This window comes from Ascidia mentula, chromosome 6 (assembly GCF_947561715.1).
Source record: "Ascidia mentula chromosome 6, kaAscMent1.1, whole genome shotgun sequence".
In the NCBI taxonomy this organism is placed as follows: domain Eukaryota; kingdom Metazoa; phylum Chordata; class Ascidiacea; order Phlebobranchia; family Ascidiidae; genus Ascidia; species Ascidia mentula.
In genome coordinates this window covers 20,109,230-20,129,576 of record NC_138571.1, presented here as the reverse complement: position 1 = coordinate 20,129,576, position 20,347 = coordinate 20,109,230, and the positions used below count along the sequence as shown (strand labels likewise).

Genomic DNA, 20,347 nt, shown 5'->3' with positions numbered 1-20,347 from the left:
TCATGCGCGGTTGATGCCAACGTCCAAATATAACTCAATTTTGTTTTGAACAAAAACGACTTGAACGCGTGTGAACAATAAATATGCGGAATAAAATGGCATGGACAACGATTAAACCACAAGTTTATCGAGTCAGGCCCCCATGGGAACGGATAACTAGCATGGGATGAAAGGATGTGTTCGAAGGGGGGCAGATCTACGTGGCGAGTTTGGAATTTTACGTAATTTATGAGAACGTCTTAATTACCGAAAAAATCAAATTGAGACCGAACAAAAACCTTTACCCACAGAACGTTTCTTGGCTGGCATTGAGTTTGCATTTAATTCATTCGAGAAAGAATCGGTTCGTTTGAAGTAGAAGTCTTCGTTTTCGTTTGTGATCTCGTAAGCGGCCATCAACTTGTTGATTGGATAATATTTGCCAATGTCAGCACTGGAAAATGAAATCCATGTTTTATATTCGCAAAAGAAGTCTTGAAAATCCATTGGCAGTTTTATATTTTTATGCTTTTTGTTGGTTAAACGGAACGAAGCAATGAAGATAAAGTTTCGGCTCCACTTAAATAAACTTACTCAATATTGATTTGATGGTAATTTCCTTCAGCGAATTGCAACCTTAAAGCTGCGATATCTTTCAATACGTCATCAGATAGAGGGTAAAGTCCCTGTATCACTTGTTCGTGGACCTGCAACATTAGGGAAGTTCTGAGTTAATGTTTTCAAGAAAGCTAGAGGTTGTATGAAATTTATTTTCTGCATTGGAAACTTCTGCGTTCAGAAAATACGAAATTTTTTCGCCAAAGTTATTTGAGTTGAGAAGGAACCCAGACGATTTAAGGTGTCCAGTAGCTCATGTAAGGAATTCTACGGCTCCGTGAAATCCGCGTTGGATGCCAGGTTACCATGACGACAGAATCAACCGAAGCAAGTTTTCAATCAAAAAAACTAAAATCACTGAATGGAAACAGAGAAACTCCCGACTCACGTCTTCGTAAACGAAGTGATATTCGATTGAGTCTTCCCGTGCATCAATCGGATCGAACACACAGTAAAGTTTGAAGTAGAATACCCATTCCGAATCCTTACCGCCACTGTCCGGATTCGTTTGTGATTCCGAGTTTGTTCTGTTTAAATTCGAATGTTTCGCGTTACATGAGAAAGGGTTAAATTACATGATGCGAAAATCTACTTTTGTACGATAATATTTTTATTTTCTTCTTTGAGCTGTGTGACCAATTGCTTGCAACGAATTTGTAACTAGACTTCTCAAATCAAGCAAAAAAGTTCGAACGGCAACTTACTGTTCGAACTTTGCAACGATATCAGCGAGGAAAGTGTTTGGTTCAATCGCTCTGTCAACATCGCCCTTGTGTTCGAATAATGCGAACGTGTTCTTATTCCCTTCCACGTTCATTCCATGCTGGAGTTTCTGGACAACCTGAACACCAAAGTTGGACGTAAACTGTCTAAAGTAACTCCTCTAATTTAAAGTAAAAATATTTTGTAACTAAAACAACGAAACGCTTCTGAACACATAAAAATGCAGAACATAATTTAATAACAAATATTGAAAAAGAAGCATGTTTGCCACCAACCAACAAAACCAGTTCATTAGAAGAAAATACAATTCAAAATTATACAAGAAATACTTCCGAGCGTTCGACATTACAATTTGCAGCAATGCTCTACTTGCCTTTCCAGCAGTGGTGAAAGAGTTAATGTAGATTTCGCATGTTGCGCCACCATAGCAGTTAATCACAGTGACCAGGTCCCTCATCTCCAGCACAGCACAAATCTCAGCAATGGAAGAAACCATCTCACGTCGACGTGACGTCTGCTGACTCAGCGCATTTTCACCGAACTCAGCATAAGCTCCACCAAGAGTACCAGGAAATCGCTCTTGTACCCTGATAACGGATGTTAATAAACAAACGGTGAAAAGGATCCCCGAATAATCATTACTGTACAGATTCCCAGGTATCTTATGGCACATTTGTGTGCAGTCAACAGCGCGAGGTAAGATAACCCGACCCGCTGTAATGCAAAACTACTGCTTAGTAGCAAGTGCTTCTCAAAGTGGCGCACGCCCCACCAGTTTGGCCCGGCAAAATCGTCAGTGGGCGTGAAAGCTTAAGACATTTGTTGGCTTATCTCTCATTAAACGAGCATTTTCTTTCAAATTTACTGGGAATACAAAGCATTGAGGCAAGCAATAAATTCTGGTTTACCAACAAAAGTGGGATTAGAGATGTTTTAGAATTAGCGCTCAGACCAGATATTCACAAAATTTTCGTCTGCGAAACCTAAAACGATTGTTTAACTTAACCAAGAACCCCAAAAATTTAGTAAACCTTTTGTGTTAAGGGTTCCGCGAACTCTACATTGGACAACCAAGTTATTTACACACTTTGGTGACGTCATACCTCTTTAGATGCAGCTTCAGGTAAGACAGCACGGGACGTGATGGGTGGTACGCGCAACACATACAAGCTATGAGATGCCAGTAATGCGGACATGACGTCACATGAAGCTGGTCACACATTTGCTCGTCTGTGGTGAGTTGGAGGGTGTAGATGGCGGTTTGTTTGATTAATTGGAGGTAAAGCTCGTCCTGGAATAGCTTGGAGCCGTGGCACACTCGCATGATCGCCTGGAACGAACAGATAGATGGTTTGTTGGCTGCACGGTGTCGCAATGCTTTTTGATTGTGTGTTTTCAATGCTTATTGACTTCAAGTAAAACTTTGATATAAATTGTGATATGTGAACATCATTCCCCACTCATTGCAAAGGAAGATCCACAATTACCTGACAAACGTCATAACATGTGCAAATATATAGGGGAAAAAAACAGTTACAGGCGGGAATTCGAGAAATATTAAAAAGCAAAATTTAAAAACGATTTTTTCATTTTTTTAACCTGGAGTGATTTCGCTTCCTCCTCAATGTTCTGGAAAGTCCGTTCTTCCATTTGAAGGAGGACGTTAAAAATCCTCACAGCCTCGTCCCTCAACGTGTAGTGGTCGTCACGAGAGGGCACCTGTGAGCGAACAACGGTTGATTATGATTTCTATGCCTTTTTTTCAAGGTAGCGAAACCAATACTTCTTTAATTTTTTTGGAATAATCAACTTTTGTTAGCAACACACCAATATGAGCAATGTTACGTCACAGATAGTTCGGGTAAGATGATGTTGAGTTTGCGTTAGCATTGGATTCTGGGACGGTTAGTTGTAATAATTGCTGGGTCACCTGTTCGTATGGAAGGGATAGCAAAGGGGATCTTAAAGGTTCGCTTGATTGCCTGAAGATTGGGTTCCTTTTGTAGATTAAGTCGATCTCCTTTTCATTGTCATCTGAACGCTGTTGCAACATACACAAATTTTTGGTCATATTTTCATACACTATGGTCAACATGCTAAATATAAGTGAAATAATGAAATGTTTTGGGCAGAGTCGTTTTGTTAACAACATTGTAATAATATTTCCTGATGTGTTTTTTAAGCAGGTAATTTCAATGCAATAAGCTTTTCGCCTGGCTACCTAAGTGGCAAGATATTCACCAGACACATTACCGACATATTAGATCGAAGCAGTTGCCCTGTAAGCAGATTACTCCAAGCAAAAAGCTCAGTTTTAATTCTACACTTCTGTACCTTGATCTTGTCCATTAGGATCTTTGTTTTGGTGATAATCAGAGGTTGTCCATCTATCATAGCCTGGATCTCACTGCTCCAGATGTTCGCGTCCTCCTCTACCTCCGTGCTGAGTCGGAGGGTGTGTTTCCTCCCGTACACCACAATCTCCCACAAACCTGTCTGCGTCTGTAGTGAAATAGAGGTGGCGTAACTTCTAGTATAGAAAGTGTGGATCGAAACTACAGCTGACGGTCAATGTTCAGTAATATTACACAAAAAATTACATGCTTAAAGGAATCAACGTATATTTCCCTTGTGTTATACCAGACTGATCCTGTTTAAACAAGTGCTTTTTGTGTAGGCAACATACATATTATTAAACTTTATTACATTCGTTTTATGATTTTAAGTGTTACATGTTTTACATGGTAAGACGGAATCGTCCAACTATACAGGATCTCACAGCGAGGTTCGATTAACAAGTGTTCATCTCTAGTAAACCCACGAAAGCCCACTTTTACTCCTACATACACCAGGGACTTACAAAGACGTTCTCGTCCGGTGAGGTGACAACACAGAGACTGTTGAGTCCCATCGACCCGATCTTCTGGGCATCGCGGTTGCTGTTCTTGAAATATTCGATCGCGTTTGGTTTCACAACGAACCCCTGAATAATGGCGGGAAAACAAGAAACACACATGTTGTGTAGTAGATTTGTATAAAATACAGTCATTGTTTACATTAAATAACAAAAAAATGTAAATACAATACTTTGCTTTATAGAGATGGAAGTTCAATGCTGTTTCAAATCAGCAGTTGAGTTATGGCTCTGATCTTACTTACATCATTTTCACGAAGTAGTATTGTCCCATTGTTTGTCCAAATATACTTAAAGGCTTGTCTTTTTTTGTGCTGCAAGCAAGTGTTGAATAATTTTCGGTTTTGTCTTGTCAAACTTTCTGTCATGAAAACATTTTGCAGGTTGAAAGTTGTTTCTTTGGAGTTAGGGAAATGCAGATTTGATTTGTTAAAAATATTTAATTCTTGATTTTCCTTAAGATAAACTTTCAGTTATCGGTGGGGATTATTTTGATGAGCTGCTTGTTGTTCTCACAGGTATTCTGTTTGAGATGCTATATCAGTTTTTTGAATCAATACTCCCATGTGTTTGGCAATTGCAATTTGGTCGGTGCATTCTTCTTTAGTTTGTGTTACTCAAAATATTTGTTTGTAAAAAAAACAGAAAACAACAACAGTTGAACTGAAAGAAAAAGTATTAAAATTGCGAACATACATATTTCAATGCATTCTCTCCTGCTATATTGTTCAAGGATATTTACTTCACTTTTGCTTCTTCAACATCTGTTTGCAATTTTAATACTTTTTCTTTCAGTTCAACTGTTGTTGTTTTCTGTTTCTTTTACAAACAAATATTTTTAGCCAAAATTTTCCTATTCCAACCTTATTGAAATAGACCTGGGGACACTGTGGATGGTTTTGTCTTGTAGGGGTCTCATAAGTGCAGTTGGTGACTGTGGCCCTGGACTAGCTCGCAAACTAGCCAGAAACAGATATTTCCAACGTAAGTCAGTTGGGTACCCGTAACTGGGCATCAAACAATAGAGACGAACCACTGTGGAGCGCATTATGCCCAAACAACTGCTTAGTATCCAACTGTATCAAATCATATGGTTTGTTATGGCTCATATGCATTTTTCATTACAATCAATTTTGTTTTGAACGAATTTGTACACAGTTTTGACTTCATGTATGGAGTTTAGGTCGGCATAAACTCAACGTGATAATAAACAGTTCAAATTAAAAACCTGCATTTTGCGGCTGTTCAGCAATTCATGATATCACGTTTATAAACACCGCTGGTTCTCATGTTTAGAAATGTTCACGACAGGTTTTTGTGATGAAACCTGTATGAGACAAACAATAAAAGTCAAACAAAAATTATATAAAAAAAAACAAAATGTTACATTATAAGATTAATGTAGCAGTTAAAATCTGGAGCTAAACAAGAATTTAACTCGACCACAAAAAGTGGAAAAACTCACTAAAGTCCGACGAAATGGTGGCAATACAGATGTCCATGTGAGTATTGTGGATGTCAACTGATTGAACTTAGTTTACATGAAAACATTTTGTTGCCACTTTTACAAACAACCTCATCCACATCAATTGTAAAAAGTTCAGGGTTCTCCAATTCTATTTTGTTCCAATTTGATGAAAGTTTTGAAAATAATTTGGATTCTTCTGTGAATTGGTCGAGATACCAAGCAACACTCATGTGATAGGATGGGTTTGTGTAGTAAGGCTTGCAATGAAAATCCATGAATGCTTTATCCACGATCTGAACGACTTTATTCAGTTGTTGAATTGCAGGTTGCGCTGAAATCTGGAATTGTTTGCAAACAATAACAAACAATCTGATACCAAATCAAGACAAGAAATGCTGTCAAAAAAGTTTCACCCTTACCTTAAACCCACAAAATGATCTTGTTTTTTCATCGTTCACATAAATATTCAAATCATCAGATGATAATGTGATTGAAAATCTTCGAAACCTTTTTAAATTTTGTCTGAGACTTTCCACTAAAGGGTCTATGCAGTGGTGAGGTATGACATTAGTCCTTGAAATACTCACATGGAAATCATCCACAAGATGCCATGTCGATTCTATAAATTAATTCCCAAACATTTAAAACTGTACACAATAATTTAAGCAGATAATTTAATACTGTAGCGAGGTGTTTATTCGAGGTACAAACTAATGGAATGACACAATGGGCGAATAAACCACGAGGGACGAGAGTAAAAGAAAAAAGGCAATTTGTCCGGTTCGCTGTAGGAGCGCAAACGTAGTTAGAGAGGCCGCTACATGACCCCCCTCCAGAAACGGACATATATCAACACTGAAAACGAAGTGGAATACGAATGTTGCCACGCGTGCGCGTGTGTCTGCCTGAATGTGAAAAGTTGGGCTGGTGCTCCGGTGGGCCCAGTGATGTATGCGAGGGTTCAGGTGGAACCAGAAAAGGCGGAGTCGAAGTGTGCGAAACCGGCTCGGACAGCCCCGGGTCGGATGGCGGTGGGTGGTGCGTTGATGTCGGGGGTCGACCGCGGCGAGGAGGCACAGCCACCTGTACCGGTTGTGTGAGGTCGACATGTGCAGGCTTCACACGGTCGATGGAAACGACCTGATTGTGTCCACCAATGGCAAACGTAAAAGTCTTGCTATTGCGATCAAGGACGCGATATGGGCCATCGTATGGCGGCGTAAGCGGGGGTCGGTGTCCATCTTTGCGTACAAAAACGTACGGGGTCGTGCTTAACGCTTGTGGGAGCATTGTGCGAACGGAACCATGGCGTGACATCGATGTCGGCACCAGTTGACGCACTGTGTCCCTCAACGATGGAATGACATCTTGAGGGGTAGGAAAGGATTGGCCGAAACGGAAGAAATCGCCGGGTACCGTTATGGTAGAACCGTAAACAAGTTCGGCCGATGATGCCTGCAGGTCTTCTTTGGGAGCAGTCCGGATGCCAAGCATAACCCACGGGAGCTGGTCTACCCAGTTGGGGCCTGCTAGCCGTGCCATTAGGGCGCTCTTCATATGCCGATGAAATCGCTCCACAAGGCCATTAGCCTGAGGGTGAAACGCAGTTGTTCGGTGTAGTTGGATTCCCAGAAGTTGGGTGAAAACCGTCCATAACTCCGAGGTAAACTGGGGGCCGCGATCCGATGTGAGGTCGGAAGGAATCCCGAAACGAGAAACCCAATGGAACGCGAAGGCCCGTGCACACGTCAGGGTGGTTGCATCTGGCATAGGAATTGCTTCCGGCCATCTGGTAAAACGGTCAACAATGGTAAAAAGGTACCTGTTTCCCTGTGAAGGTGCGAGAGGACCGACGATATCGACGTTGATCTGTTGAAAACGTGCACGACAGGGTGGGTAGTTCGCCAGAGGCGCACGAGTGTGGCGCTGGACTTTTGCCCTTTGACAGTGGATGCACTGTCTCGCCCAAAGGGTGACCTGGCGGCGTAAGCCGTGCCAAACAAACTTGGATGCGACAAGTTTGCGTGTAGACCGTATCGACGGATGCGATAGACCATGTATTATGTCAAAAATTTTGCGTTGCCATGATGTTGGAACAACTGGACGGGGTGAGCCGGACGAGACGTCACAGAGGATGGTGGTCCCGGATTGATCGAGCTGTATGTCCTCTAGTTTAAGGTTAGTGACAGCAGTGCGATACGCTTGAACTTCGGGAGAGGACTGAGCGGCTGCCAATGACGAATAATCCAAATCCAGAGGTAGTCGAACAGCATCAATGGAACCGCGCGAGAGTGCGTCGGCAACGTGGTTTTGCTTGCCTGCGATGTGTCGCACGTCTGTGGTAAACTCTGAAATCGCGGTTAAATGACATTGTTGGCGCGATGACCATGGAGCTGACACTTTAGTAAAAGCAAAAGTCAAAGGTTTGTGATCCGTGTAAGCGGTAAACACGCGACCTTCCAGAAAATATCGAAAGTGACGAATGGCAAGGTGCAAGGCGAGTAGTTCTCTGTCAAAGGCACTGTATTTCTGCCCCAGGAATAAAACGATGGTAAAAGTTTACCATACCTGCGAATTCTGGGAGTCCTTTGATAGTAGTAGGGCGAGGGAAATTCTGAATGGCTTCAACCTTGTTGGGAAGAGGTCGTGCACCGTTGGTGTCAACCCGATGTCCCAGAAAATCAATTTTGGATACTCCAAACTGGCATTTGCCGAGGTTAATGACGAGGCCATGATCTGAAAGCTGCTTAAAAAGGCGTTTTAAATGGTCGTAGTGCTCAGAGAGGGACTTGCTTGCGACGAGTATGTCATCTAGGTAGACGAACACAAAATCCAAGGATTGACATACCGTGTCCATAAGTCGCTGGAAGGCTTGTGCCGCGTTTTTCAAACCAAAGGGCATGCGAAGAAATTCGAAAAGGCCAAAAGGCGTGATAACCGCCGTTTTCGCAATATCTTCCGGTGCCACAGGAACTTGGTGATAGCCGCGAACAAGGTCAATTTTGGAGAAAACTCGACATCCGGCCAAACGAGCCGAAAAATCTTGGATGTGGGGGATAGCGTAACGATCAGGCTGGGTAGCAGCGTTAAGACGGCGGTAATCGCCGCATGGGCGCCACCCACCGGACGACTTTGGTACCATGTGCAGGGGCGAAGCCCATGGACTGGATGAGCGTCTAATAATTCCCAGTTGTAGCATGTTGTGAAATTCCTTCTTAGCGCGGGCGAGCTTTTCGGGAGGAAGTCGTCGAGCGCGAGAGTGCACGGGTGGTCCGCTGGTGGGGATGAAATGCTGAACTCCATGCTTAGGAAGCGACTGCGAGAAATGGGGAGAAGCTATCCCTGGAAATTCAGCCAACATTCGAGCATAGACCGATGTGCCTGCGGAAATGGCGTTAAGGTTGGGAGCCGATTGCGCTGCTTTGCCCAGTTTACTGCTGGAGAAGGTTTCGGCGTTGATTAGGCGTCGGTGCTTGAGGTCAACCAGAAGGGAATTTGCCCGCAGGAAATCAGCGCCGAGTAACGGCCGGGAAACTTCGGCCAGAACAAATTTCCATTGAAATTTGCCGGGAGGAAAATTCATGGTGACTAGACGTGAACCGTACGTCCGGATGTGAGTACCATTAGCAGCGACTAGAGCCTTTTCAGGAGGATTGGTGCGGCGCTCTAGTCCCGTGGGAGGTGTGACGCTTATCTCGGCGCAGGTGTCAACAAGAAAATTACGACCCGCTGAGCTATCCCACACAAAGAAAAGACTACTAACTGCGCCGGCCATCGTAGCAACTAATGATGGCCGGCCTCGTCGTTTCCCTGCAGTGCACAAGGGGGGCGGCACTTTATCGCATCTTTGCCGAAACGACGATGATAAAAACAAAGCGACTTCGGATCGGGCATTATCTGTGGCAAACCTGATGAAGACTTGGAAGGTTTGCTGCGACGCACGCTGGAAAGTGCGAAATCCGTAGACGGCTGACTTCCTGTCCATATCGCATCAGCTTTGCGTGCTAAGAGTCGCGAATCACGAAACTCCTCTCCTAGCAGTCGTGTCCGTACATATTCTGGCAAGCGCTCCAAGAACAGTTCTTGAAAAACAAAGCATTCCTTGTCATCACCAAGCAAAGCCAGCATGTCATCCATTGAAGCGGATGGCATTCTATCGCCCAAAGGGGGCATGTGCAGTAGCTGCCTGGCCCTCTGCGAACGCGTAAGACCAAAGGTGTCAATCAATCGTGCTTTAATTGACTCGTACTTGTCATCATTGGGCGGATTGTCCAGCAGGTTGAGTAGACGCTTTGCTGTGTCCTGATGTAAGGCCGAAACGACATAATAGTACTTCGTCTGATCGCCTGTAATGTTTTTCAGAGCGAACTGCGCCTCGGCTTGCCGAAACCAAACTCGTGGCTGAGCTGTCCAAAACAAAGGTAGCTTGATGGCTACAGCGTTCTCTGAGTTTGCGGTTTCATTCATAATGCAAAAAAACGTTTTTGCACGCTCGGGGTCACCAAATGTAGCGAGGTGTTTATTCGAGGTACAAACTAATGGAATGACACAATGGGCGAATAAACCACGAGGGACGAGAGTAAAAGAAAAAAGGCAATTTGTCCGGTTCGCTGTAGGAGCGCAAACGTAGTTAGAGAGGCCGCTACAATACCCTTTTTCTCTGCTTTCGAGTGTTTTTTCAATGTTGAATTTAAATTCATCCAAACTTTTTTTAGGGTAAGGTATGTAAACATACGTTGCCCAATTCCCGCGCTCATGGGGAAACGACCGGATTCGACCTCGGTGTTCCTGGGGTTTCAACGACTTGGTGTCTCCAAACAATGAAGAAATAGCATGCGGTAAAGGCAAATTTACTTTGGTGCCAGCTCGATCTACTTGCGTAAATTGCTCGTCGTTATCGCTAAAATCAAAATCACTGCCGTAAGCGTCGCAAAGCGAAGCCAAGGCACCGTCGTCATTTCGGCGAAACAAAAAAAAATTCAAGAAAATTAATTTACGCATCAGTAAACACAGCTTAAATCAAATTTCTATGAAATTATAACATGTTTCATACGTGATTCAGAAATGTGACCAACTTATCATCTGCAAAAAAAAACAATACAATCCGAAGAAAAGCACAACAAATTGACAAAATAACGAAAATTTTTACAAACGAAAGCAACATGGACCAGATCTATACCAATTTTACATACAAAAAGCAACTGTTAATGTAAGCCAAAAATCAATCACTTTCCGGGGCATAGAACTTCCTATAATTTTGCACAGGGTTTGCCTAGAGCAGTGTTTCTCAAACTTTTTCCAATCACGTACCGCTCTTATGTTTTTTATTGCACTGCGTACCACCGTATTACTAGGCCTATACCATAACTGTTATGACATACCACCAATGAATAACAATTTAGCCAATATCACCAGTTGATTGGATTTCTTTATTGTGCATTTGTGACGCAATGGTATCCACGTGAAATTGTTGCACAGTTGAATACACGATGTCAGAATTACTTCAACAGTGCAACAATTTCACGTTGATACTATTGCGTCACAAATACACAATAAAGAAAACCGACAACATGTATTTGCAGCGGTTTTGGCTTCTGCAAAGTGCGGCAAATTGTATAGAGTAGACTAAATCGCGTACCACTTGAAAAGCTCTTGCGTACCACTAGTGGTACGCGTACCACAGTTTGAGAACCACTGGCCTAGAGCATGCAGGTGAAGGTGATATAAGTTAAAATACCAACCGGCTCCACAATTTTCAGCGAAATGGACTCAAACAAAGGTCATTGTGTGTGACGGCATACAGGCTGCTTGTGAGCGCAATGGCGGCAGAGACATTTTGACAAAAAGCGAAAATTCAAACACTTTCCGGGCCATAGGATTTCCTATAATTTTGCACAGGGTTTGCCTAGAGCATGCAGGTGAAGGTGATATAAGTTAAAATACCAACCGGCTCCACAATTCCCAGCGAAATGGACTCAAACAAAGGTCATTGTGTGTGACGGCATAGAGGCTGCTTGTGAGCGCAATGGAGGCAGAGACATTTTGACAAAAAGCGAAAATTCAAACACTTTCCGGGCCATAGGATTTCCTATAATTTTGCACAGGGCTTGCCTAGAGCATGCAGGTGAAGGTGATGTAAGTTAAAATACCAACCGGCTCCACAATTCCCAGCGAAATGGACTCAAACAAAGGTCATTGTGTGTGAAGGCATACAGGCTGCTTGTGAGCGCAATGGCGGCAGAGACATCTTGACAAAAAGCGAAAATTCAAACACTTTCCGGGCCATAGGATTTCCTATAATTTTGCACAGGGCTTGCCTAGAGCATGCAGGTGAAGGTGATATAAGTTAAAATACCAACCGGCTCCACAATTCCCAGCGAAATGGACTCAAACAAAGGTCATTGTGTGTGACGGCATAGAGGCCGCTTGTGAGCGCAATGGCGGCAGAGACATCTTGACAAAAAGCGAAAATTCAAACACTTTCCGGGCCATAGGATTTCCTATAATTTTGCACAGGGCTTGCCTAGAGCATGCAGGTGAAGGTGATATAAGTTAAAATACCAACCGGCTCCACAATTCCCAGAGAAATACTTGGACTTTTATGGACGTAAACAATTCACAAAAACACTTGGCTTTAATTTTCTGTGCTCTTGCAATTTATGGGAGGGAGTTGAAATTAACAAGCGATTAAAAAAGCTGTTCCAGTTTTGTTAGGCTAATGAAAAAGAAATTAAGAAGTCGTTGGCTCCACGCCGCGGTTCCACCTCCTTAACCACACCACGAAACGAGGAAATCAATTTTTTTGGAGCTGTTCAAGCTCTAGTTAAATGTTTGCATGAATATCCAAGGACGTCAAGGCTGCCAAACAAGGCCGTTAAGGAGGTTTTGAAATGTTGTAAACTTGGTTTGAGCGAAAAAAACAGGTTAAAAGTAAAAAAGTTTTGGGCTTCAAACAGTGAATTTCGCAAAAAAGTTCAAACGGGTTTCAAAAAAACGCATCACTTGGAAATATCCCAAAATTTGTCACCAGCTAGTACGCCTGCACCTGATGAAACTTTATTCTGTGTTTGCAATATGCCCTACGATGGTACATTAATGGTGGAGTGTGAAACGTGTCTGCAGTGGTTTCATCCCAAATGCGTGTTTGACAAATCGTCTGTCGCAGTAACTTTAACGAAAGACCAGTGGAAGTGCTCGAATTTGGTATGTTCTGGCGTTCATCTTGAATCTCAATCTTGCTTTGCACATAGAACACAACAGTGTGAAGTTTCACTAAATGGCGACAATAAACTTTCGCCTAACGATAAAATTCCGAATGCGTCTTCCGGTGACACAACCTGTCATAGTTTTAATTTCGAGACTTTCGCTGTTGACGTTGAGTTCCCCGTTAAAACTAGTACACCGGTTGCTTCTAGATCTGTAGAGGAAAAGGCATCATGCGTTGCTTCTGAGGAAAACATAGAACTCCACCAGAGTGGTTTTGATGGTTTGGATAACAACAGTTTCGGAGATGATATTACGACGATGTTATTTGGAGAAATTGCAGCCGAAAACGATAATGCATGTGTTTATTCTCCTAACAAAGAAACTTGTGATGTAATTAATGAACTTGGTGGAGTAAGTTTGGAAATTCAGAGAAAATTTCATCACAGTGCGAATGTTAATGTTCGTGGCATGTTTATGTTGTCCTTGCAGGAGTGGCAAGCCATGGTCGAAAATAGATCCGATCACCATTTTGCTAGTGAGTTGTATGTTGATATTGCTGTTGAACAAATTCGAAAGATGTATGCCGGTTGTGTCCCGAATGTATCAAACAATTATTTGTTAAACTTTGAGGCGATTGCTAAGGATAAAAACTGTAACAAGGAAGGTTGGATAAATTTGTATTGCGCCCATAAAAGATGTGAAGATTGCATGTGTGGCGTTAAGTTTGTTGTAACATTTTGGTCATTTGTAGACAAGGTCGAAGGTTGAAATATCTGGTAAGCGTAATCATAAACCTGGACGTAGAAAAAGTAGACGCATAAGTGGCTTGCTGAGGGACAAAATTCGCCAAGAGTTGAAAAATCAAACTGCCGTAAATCAGCACAGAAAATTGTTTGACAAACTTTGTCCCGAGGAACGTTGGTTAGGCGCCCATACTTATTTTCCATCAAAATCAGTTTTAAATAACATTAAAAGCGAAAACAGCCTCGGAAACAAGCACAGTAGATTATGGTTTGTAAATTTATGTGTAAAGCTTTTAGAAATGGAAAAGGATAATATAAAGTTTGTACGTTGCATTCGTTTACATCCTCCTTTGGTAACGATGTACACGAACGCACAATTGAAAACGTTTAACCGAATTTGCGCTGTGGACGTTGTGTATTTTGATGCCATTGGAAGCGTGTTGCGCCGGATGGAAAATTACAAAGACTTTCAAGTTTATACTTTGTTAATTAGAAACCCAAGCAAAGGTTGCACACCGCTTCCAATTGCAACTTGCGTGACAACGAACCATGACGCAATTTCGATAGGTCACTTTTTGGAAACGTTTCTTTTTGATTGTATCAAAGTCTGTAGTGTGTCCCGCCAGCCAAAACTGCTTATCATTGATGGCTTAATGGCAATGTGGAACGCAGTTTTGAAAGCGTTTTGTAGAGAATCTCGTTTGGAATATTATAACCGTTGTAACGGCATTGCGACAGGGGTTCCAAATTACGGCGACCTAAAAAAAACTGTTGTTCACAATTGTTATAGCCATGCAATGAAAGCAGCTAAGTCGTTGTGCAGCAAACATTGCAAAAGTTCCAAACTGTCAAAAACTTACTTGTTTTGGCTCAATGTTTTTTTTAATTGTGAGACGATTGCAGACTTAGACATTGCTGTGGAAAGTTTCATTGTGTTGACTAACTGCGAAACATCATCCTCATTAGTTCAGACACATTTTAATCGGCTAACATCAATGGTAATTTCTGGTAAATTCAGTATCAATATGACTGACGACGACAATGGCGTGAAAGAGGATACGGACTACACTTTTTGTAATAAAGATACTGACAAATTACAGGAAAAACATCTCCATTTTGTTGCCGATTTACAAACGCAAATTAGATGAATTTTTAAATTCACATGTGTACAAACAAAACGAAACAAAAATAAAAAACAATCTTTACTGCAATCCCAGTTTTTGTGAACGTGTAATTGAAGTGGTTTTAAGTAGAATATGTGCAACATCAAAGATTATGCTTGGGGGATTGTCACGTCAATGTATTTACGACGGCAAAACTAGTAACGAGCAGGCAAAAATGTTTTACACTTATTCCACAGACTGTAACGTCATGAAAAGTTGTGTACACCAAACAGTTTTACGCAATAACAAAACCCAAGGAATAATTGAGGAGCATTTCGGTGATTTGAAAACAAATATATTCAATGGAAAAAGAATAGCTCGTATAGACGATTTTGTCTCAAAATATTATGATGCTATTAAAGTTTTACAAAAACTTTTTGCAGATTCTATGTTGAGCTTTCGTGAACAACCGAACAAATCCCCTTCAAAAGCAAATAATATTAAAACCGCCAAACGTACATTGGTTGTGGAGTCAAAGTTCAAAAAGAGGAAAAGAAACAAAACCAGTTTTACTCATCGGAAATTATGTGTAAACGTGTAAAATTTGAAAACAAAGTATCACTTTCCCCACAACCAATGTTAACACTTAAGTGCACCCCGACAATGCCATTTTTCTCTGTCTGTCCAAAATTCCATGATAGTTTTATTGACTGTAAAAAAATTGCAGATTTTATTTGGCATCATATACCTTTTACCCCAACTTCAATTTTTGACACCGCCCTCGTCATGCCCTGTCGTCAGTCAGTTTCGTGGTTAGATTTGTGTTCCCTTTGCAGTAGACCTCGTGGGAAAACTTATTGTACTCAAAACCCGGCGAATACACACAGTGACTTAACAATTGGTTGGTTAACGGACAACGTTGTAGACTGTTATATTTCCAGAACACGTTATTGTAATTTACGTATGACTGGCGCCTTTGGGTTTGTGTCAACTATTACAGCGGGAGAATTTTGCAGGGCATACAATTCAAAAATATTCGCAAAGCACTTCATGGCATGTTTCGTAACGAACGTTTGTGTGAGTATATTTTCATTCCAGTTCTGTTTGAAGGGCATTTTGTGATTTTGTGGTTTAAACATTTTGAGAACGAAATGGTTCTTTATGATTCTACTGGAAGTCCGCGAAAAGAACTCACGCCTTTAGTAAGAAAATATTTAATTCCGATTTTTGTTTCAATAACCGGTCGTAACCTTACTTTTAAATCCGACTCACTTGTATATCAGAGTGATCTGTCTAAATGCGGTTTGTGTGTATGTTTCACCGTAGAAAAAATTGCAAACAACATAATTGGGATTGATGAGATTGAGTTCGACGTTGCGCGATATCGTATTTGGATTGTGTTTGCGCTTGTCCAGGAATCGATCAGTTGCAGTGATAAATTAAATACTTGGATTGTTAAAAAAAGCTAGTTTTGCCCGGTCTTACAAATTTATACAATAACTGTTGGTTAAATTCTGTGTTACAAGCTCTTCAATGTTTGTTAGATCGCCCTTGTGTTTTTCCCAGTAAAGCCACGATAGAAAGTAGGATTGGTCACTTAGTTTGTCATCTTGCACAGAACTACGTTGATTCCTCATCATACTTGAAATTGGTCGAAGACGTCTGTAGTCACCTTAATTTTAATTTAAATGAGCAGCAGGACCCCACTGAATTTTTAATGCTTTTTTAATTTTGCTTCCGTAATAAAGAGTTGTGGTTTAAACTGGTCGTTTATTGGCACCCCCATGGGCTCTCCCATTTCACCGGTTCTGGCCAACATTATAATGGAACAACTTGAGCAAACCGCTCTTGCTTCCTTCAAAACACCCCCGCGACTTTGGCTCCGCTATGTCGATGACACGTACGTCATCATAGCAAAAGACGAGGTCGCAGGGTTTCATAACCACATAAACAGCATCGAACCTTCTTTTAAGTTTACCCGGGAAACACAACATGACCATAGTCTGTCATTTTTGGACGTAAACGTCACTGCAAACCCGGACGGGAAACTTACCACCTCCATTTTTTACAAGCCTACACACACTAACCGCTACTTACAATACACCTCACACCATCCGAAACATCAAACTCACTGTGGCCAGAACCTTATATAATAGAACGATTACACATATTGCCGATCCACACTCTCGGAGGGTTGAACGCAAACACATTCGAAACGTTCTAAAACTAAACAAATTTCCCACTAACCTAAATCTCACACCCCACACACACAACAAACCCACACAAACATACACAGCATTCACTTCCATGCCATATGTACAGGGAGTTTCTGAGCGGATATCAAGAATACTCAACGCCACTGGCGTAAAAGTTGCCATGAAACCGGTATGCACTTTAGAAAACATGTTTCCCAAACCTAAAGACCGTATTCCCATGCTTCAAATGACCGGTGTAGTTTACTTAATCCCTTGTCTTGATTGTAACACTGTGTATATTGGCCAGACTAAGCGCAATTTAACGTCCCGTATTAAAGAACACAAGGAAGCCATACGCAATATGGAACCCAATAAATCTGCCCTATGTGCCCACATGCTTGACACCGACCACCGTATCAATTGGAAGGAAGCAAAAGTATTAAAACAAGAAACAATTTTGGCAAAACGGTTGGTTGTGGAAAATTATTATATTAATTCGCTACCGAATGTTTTAAATCGGAACGATGGAAAAGTACTTTCGCCCGTGTTCCGCAATTTCGCCCGTAACAATTCGTGACTTTTGTTTCCCAGGTTTGACCGTTTGACCCATGATCGATGTTGTCCATTGAATTATGTCCCGCTGTGTTTTAGCTGTTACGCCCTTTTGTTTTTCGTCGCTCAATTTCTTTGCCCTGTGGGTTCGCTTCGCTACTGTGTTTGTTTTATTCTCTGAAGAAGCCTAGTCGTACGTACAGGCGAAACGTCAGAAAATACAATCTTTTTTAAACAAAAGGTGTATATTTGTTGTTCTCCACCAGAAGAGCGTCAGATTCATAATTCATTATGTTTATATTACCATGGTAAAAAAAATATGTTGATAAAGTACAACAAAAATTTTTCTCCCCTTACAATTTCCCAGGATGAAATGAACAATATAATGCGATTCGTGGAATATTCGTTTTGTCGTCGTCTCGTGCGTCAACGACTTGTTGGTAGTCAGGTTTTCCGTGAATCATTTTGCGGCCGAGATTTGAAACCAGGTTTGATTGTGGAAGGAAGCATGTTGAGTGAAATGGTGATGGACAAAATACTCGATGTAAATTTTTTCCTAAACAACGTTTTGTACTTTGAGGCCATCATTTGTTATTTAATGAGTACGAGTAGCAGTACATACGAAGAAACGTGTAGAAGGGTCCGTTCTAAACCAACGATTTTTCTTTAAAAGGACACTGTTAAATTTGCCAGCCATCTTATTGTGTATACTTGTTGTTTCCACGTTCATTTGAAATACATTTTAGATAAACAAGAGTTTTTCAGAAGGGGATGCCAGACTACCATATGGTTCTAAACCAGTGTATAGGAACATATCAATGCATGTGAACTAACTTATCACTTATGTTTTTGTTATAAATTTCAGAATAAAACAATATGTTTACATTTCAGATCAGTTCTTTTCTTCATTTGGATGTGATTGCATCCAAATGTAGTTTTATCTGCAAAATAAAACCACTACGATTGCCGGAACCTTGACGTGGTGTAGTGGCTTTATACCAATACCGGCATACTGACACAAAATAGGCTAATTTATTACATATCACAACAAATCGCCTTTATGCCGTCACATTCAATGACCTGCCATTTCGCTGGGAATTGTGGAGCCGGTTGGTATTTTAACTTATATCATCTTCACCTGTATGCTCTAGGCAAGCCCTGTGCAAAATTACAGGAAATCCTATGGCCCGGAAAGTGTTTGAATTTTGGTTTACATTAACAGTTGCTTTTTGTATGTAAAATTGGTATAGATCTGGTCCATGTTGCTTTCATTTGTAAAATTTTTTAATATTTTATCAATTTTTTGTTTATTTCCTCTGATTGTTTTGTTTTTTTGCGGATTTTTAGTTAGTTACATTTCTGAATCACGTATAAAACACGTTTTGAATTCATAGAAATTTGAATTGAGCTGTATTCACTCATGCGTAAAATAATTTTCGTAGAATTTTTTTTTTATTTCGCCAAAATGTCTCCAAACAATGAAGAAATAGCTTGCGGTAAAGGCAAATTCACTTTGGTGCCAGCTTGATCTACTTGCGTAAATTGCTCGTCGTTATCGCTAAAATCAGAATCACTGCCGTAAGCGTCGCAAAGCGAAGCCAAGGCCGCCATTTTGACCAGAAATCAGTTTTATCAAATATGAGGGAAAGCACCCGAAAAACCATTGAAGCGTGCAAACGTCAACATCGGTATGAAATGCAACAGGGGGCAAACTTTGTTTCCCCTTACAATTACTAAACAGCTTAAACTGTACTGACTGCAGCGGAAACATCACTGTTCGTTGGCGAATACTTTAATGGCGCGTTTGTAATGCCGGAAAGTGACCACGTGGTGCCGCTGTGCGTACACTTCCATAAAACCCAGTGTTACGAACGGGATTTCTCCGTTTTATGCGTGGCTACTCAACATTAGTTTCCACGAAGACTTTGCAATATTATAACTCTAATATTAAGTTTGTTTACGCAAAAACGTTGTTACACACTAAAGGCCCGTTTGCACTACAGACGATTCCGTGTTTGTTTTATTGCGCGCGCGTGCTGGGTTGTGCTGGGATGGGATGTGCCGGTCTGAGCTGGGATGTGCTCGCTTTTGCTCGACGAGCATAAATTCGGGCACAGTTGGGCACATTTCGGCACACATTAATGCGAGAGTGCAAGGCGACTGCTTAACCCTTTAAGCGAGGTGCTTTTTTTGATTAATTATCAATTCCGTTGTGATTGGCCTAGAGACATAAGGTTTTCAGCAACAGACAACTTGAAGCGTGAAGTTTATTGAAAAAAAAAAAATACATTTGCATTGAAATTTTTTGACTAATTAGTCATTCATTTGATGATGATTATCCTTATGAACAAACCAGCACAGCAGGTGGTTTGATTGCATGTCCAATTAAATGGCCAACTACCCGTTGGGAGTAGCGCGAAACGTTCTACAGACGAATTGTGCGCGAGGGTCTCAGCTTTCGATCGGCGGTTTCCGTTTCTCTCTATGACGTCACAATGGCGAGATGTGCGCATGCAAATTTTGACTGGTGGTATTGCTGTATTTTTTGCGTACAAAACAACAAAATAGCAGGAAGAAATGTACATAACATGAAATAAACATTATGAGGGTGCAGTATAAAAAAAATAAAGAAAAAAATTATAATAAATAAACAAAAAAATTTTTTTTTTTCGCCGAAGCATAAAAAACACCAATTTACAAAAAAATAGAACACCTTCATTACTTATAGTTACAGGTTTTTATTCTGGTTCCATAACACTGGTTTTGCTTTCCGGACAATAGACAATTGAGTAATTCTTTCCTCAGCATAACAATCGCCAATGGTTTTCGGAAGGGTATATCCAAAA

General features: G+C 41.2%; 1 protein-coding gene, 1 long non-coding RNA gene and 1 pseudogene across 2 annotated transcripts in view; 2 read left to right on the top strand and 1 right to left on the bottom strand.

The window, feature by feature from the left end:
- Positions 1–20,347, top strand: part of LOC145907466 (uncharacterized) — a 119,050-nt gene that overhangs the window by 84,813 nt on the left and 13,890 nt on the right. The window lies entirely within an intron of this gene.
- LOC145906361 (uncharacterized) lies at positions 9,486–10,175 on the bottom strand. The gene has a single exon (XM_082993780.1). It carries the CDS (start codon positions 10,167–10,169, stop codon positions 9,486–9,488), a length of 684 nt encoding a protein of 227 aa, XP_082849906.1. The 5' UTR covers positions 10,170–10,175.
- LOC145906359 (uncharacterized) lies at positions 16,539–17,526 on the top strand (annotated as a pseudogene).

Excerpts from the sequence above, each read along its gene's own strand:
- LOC145906361 (XM_082993780.1), bottom strand. The coding sequence starts at position 10,169 with ATGAATGAAACCGCAAACTCAGAGAACGCTGTAGCCATCAAGCTACCT.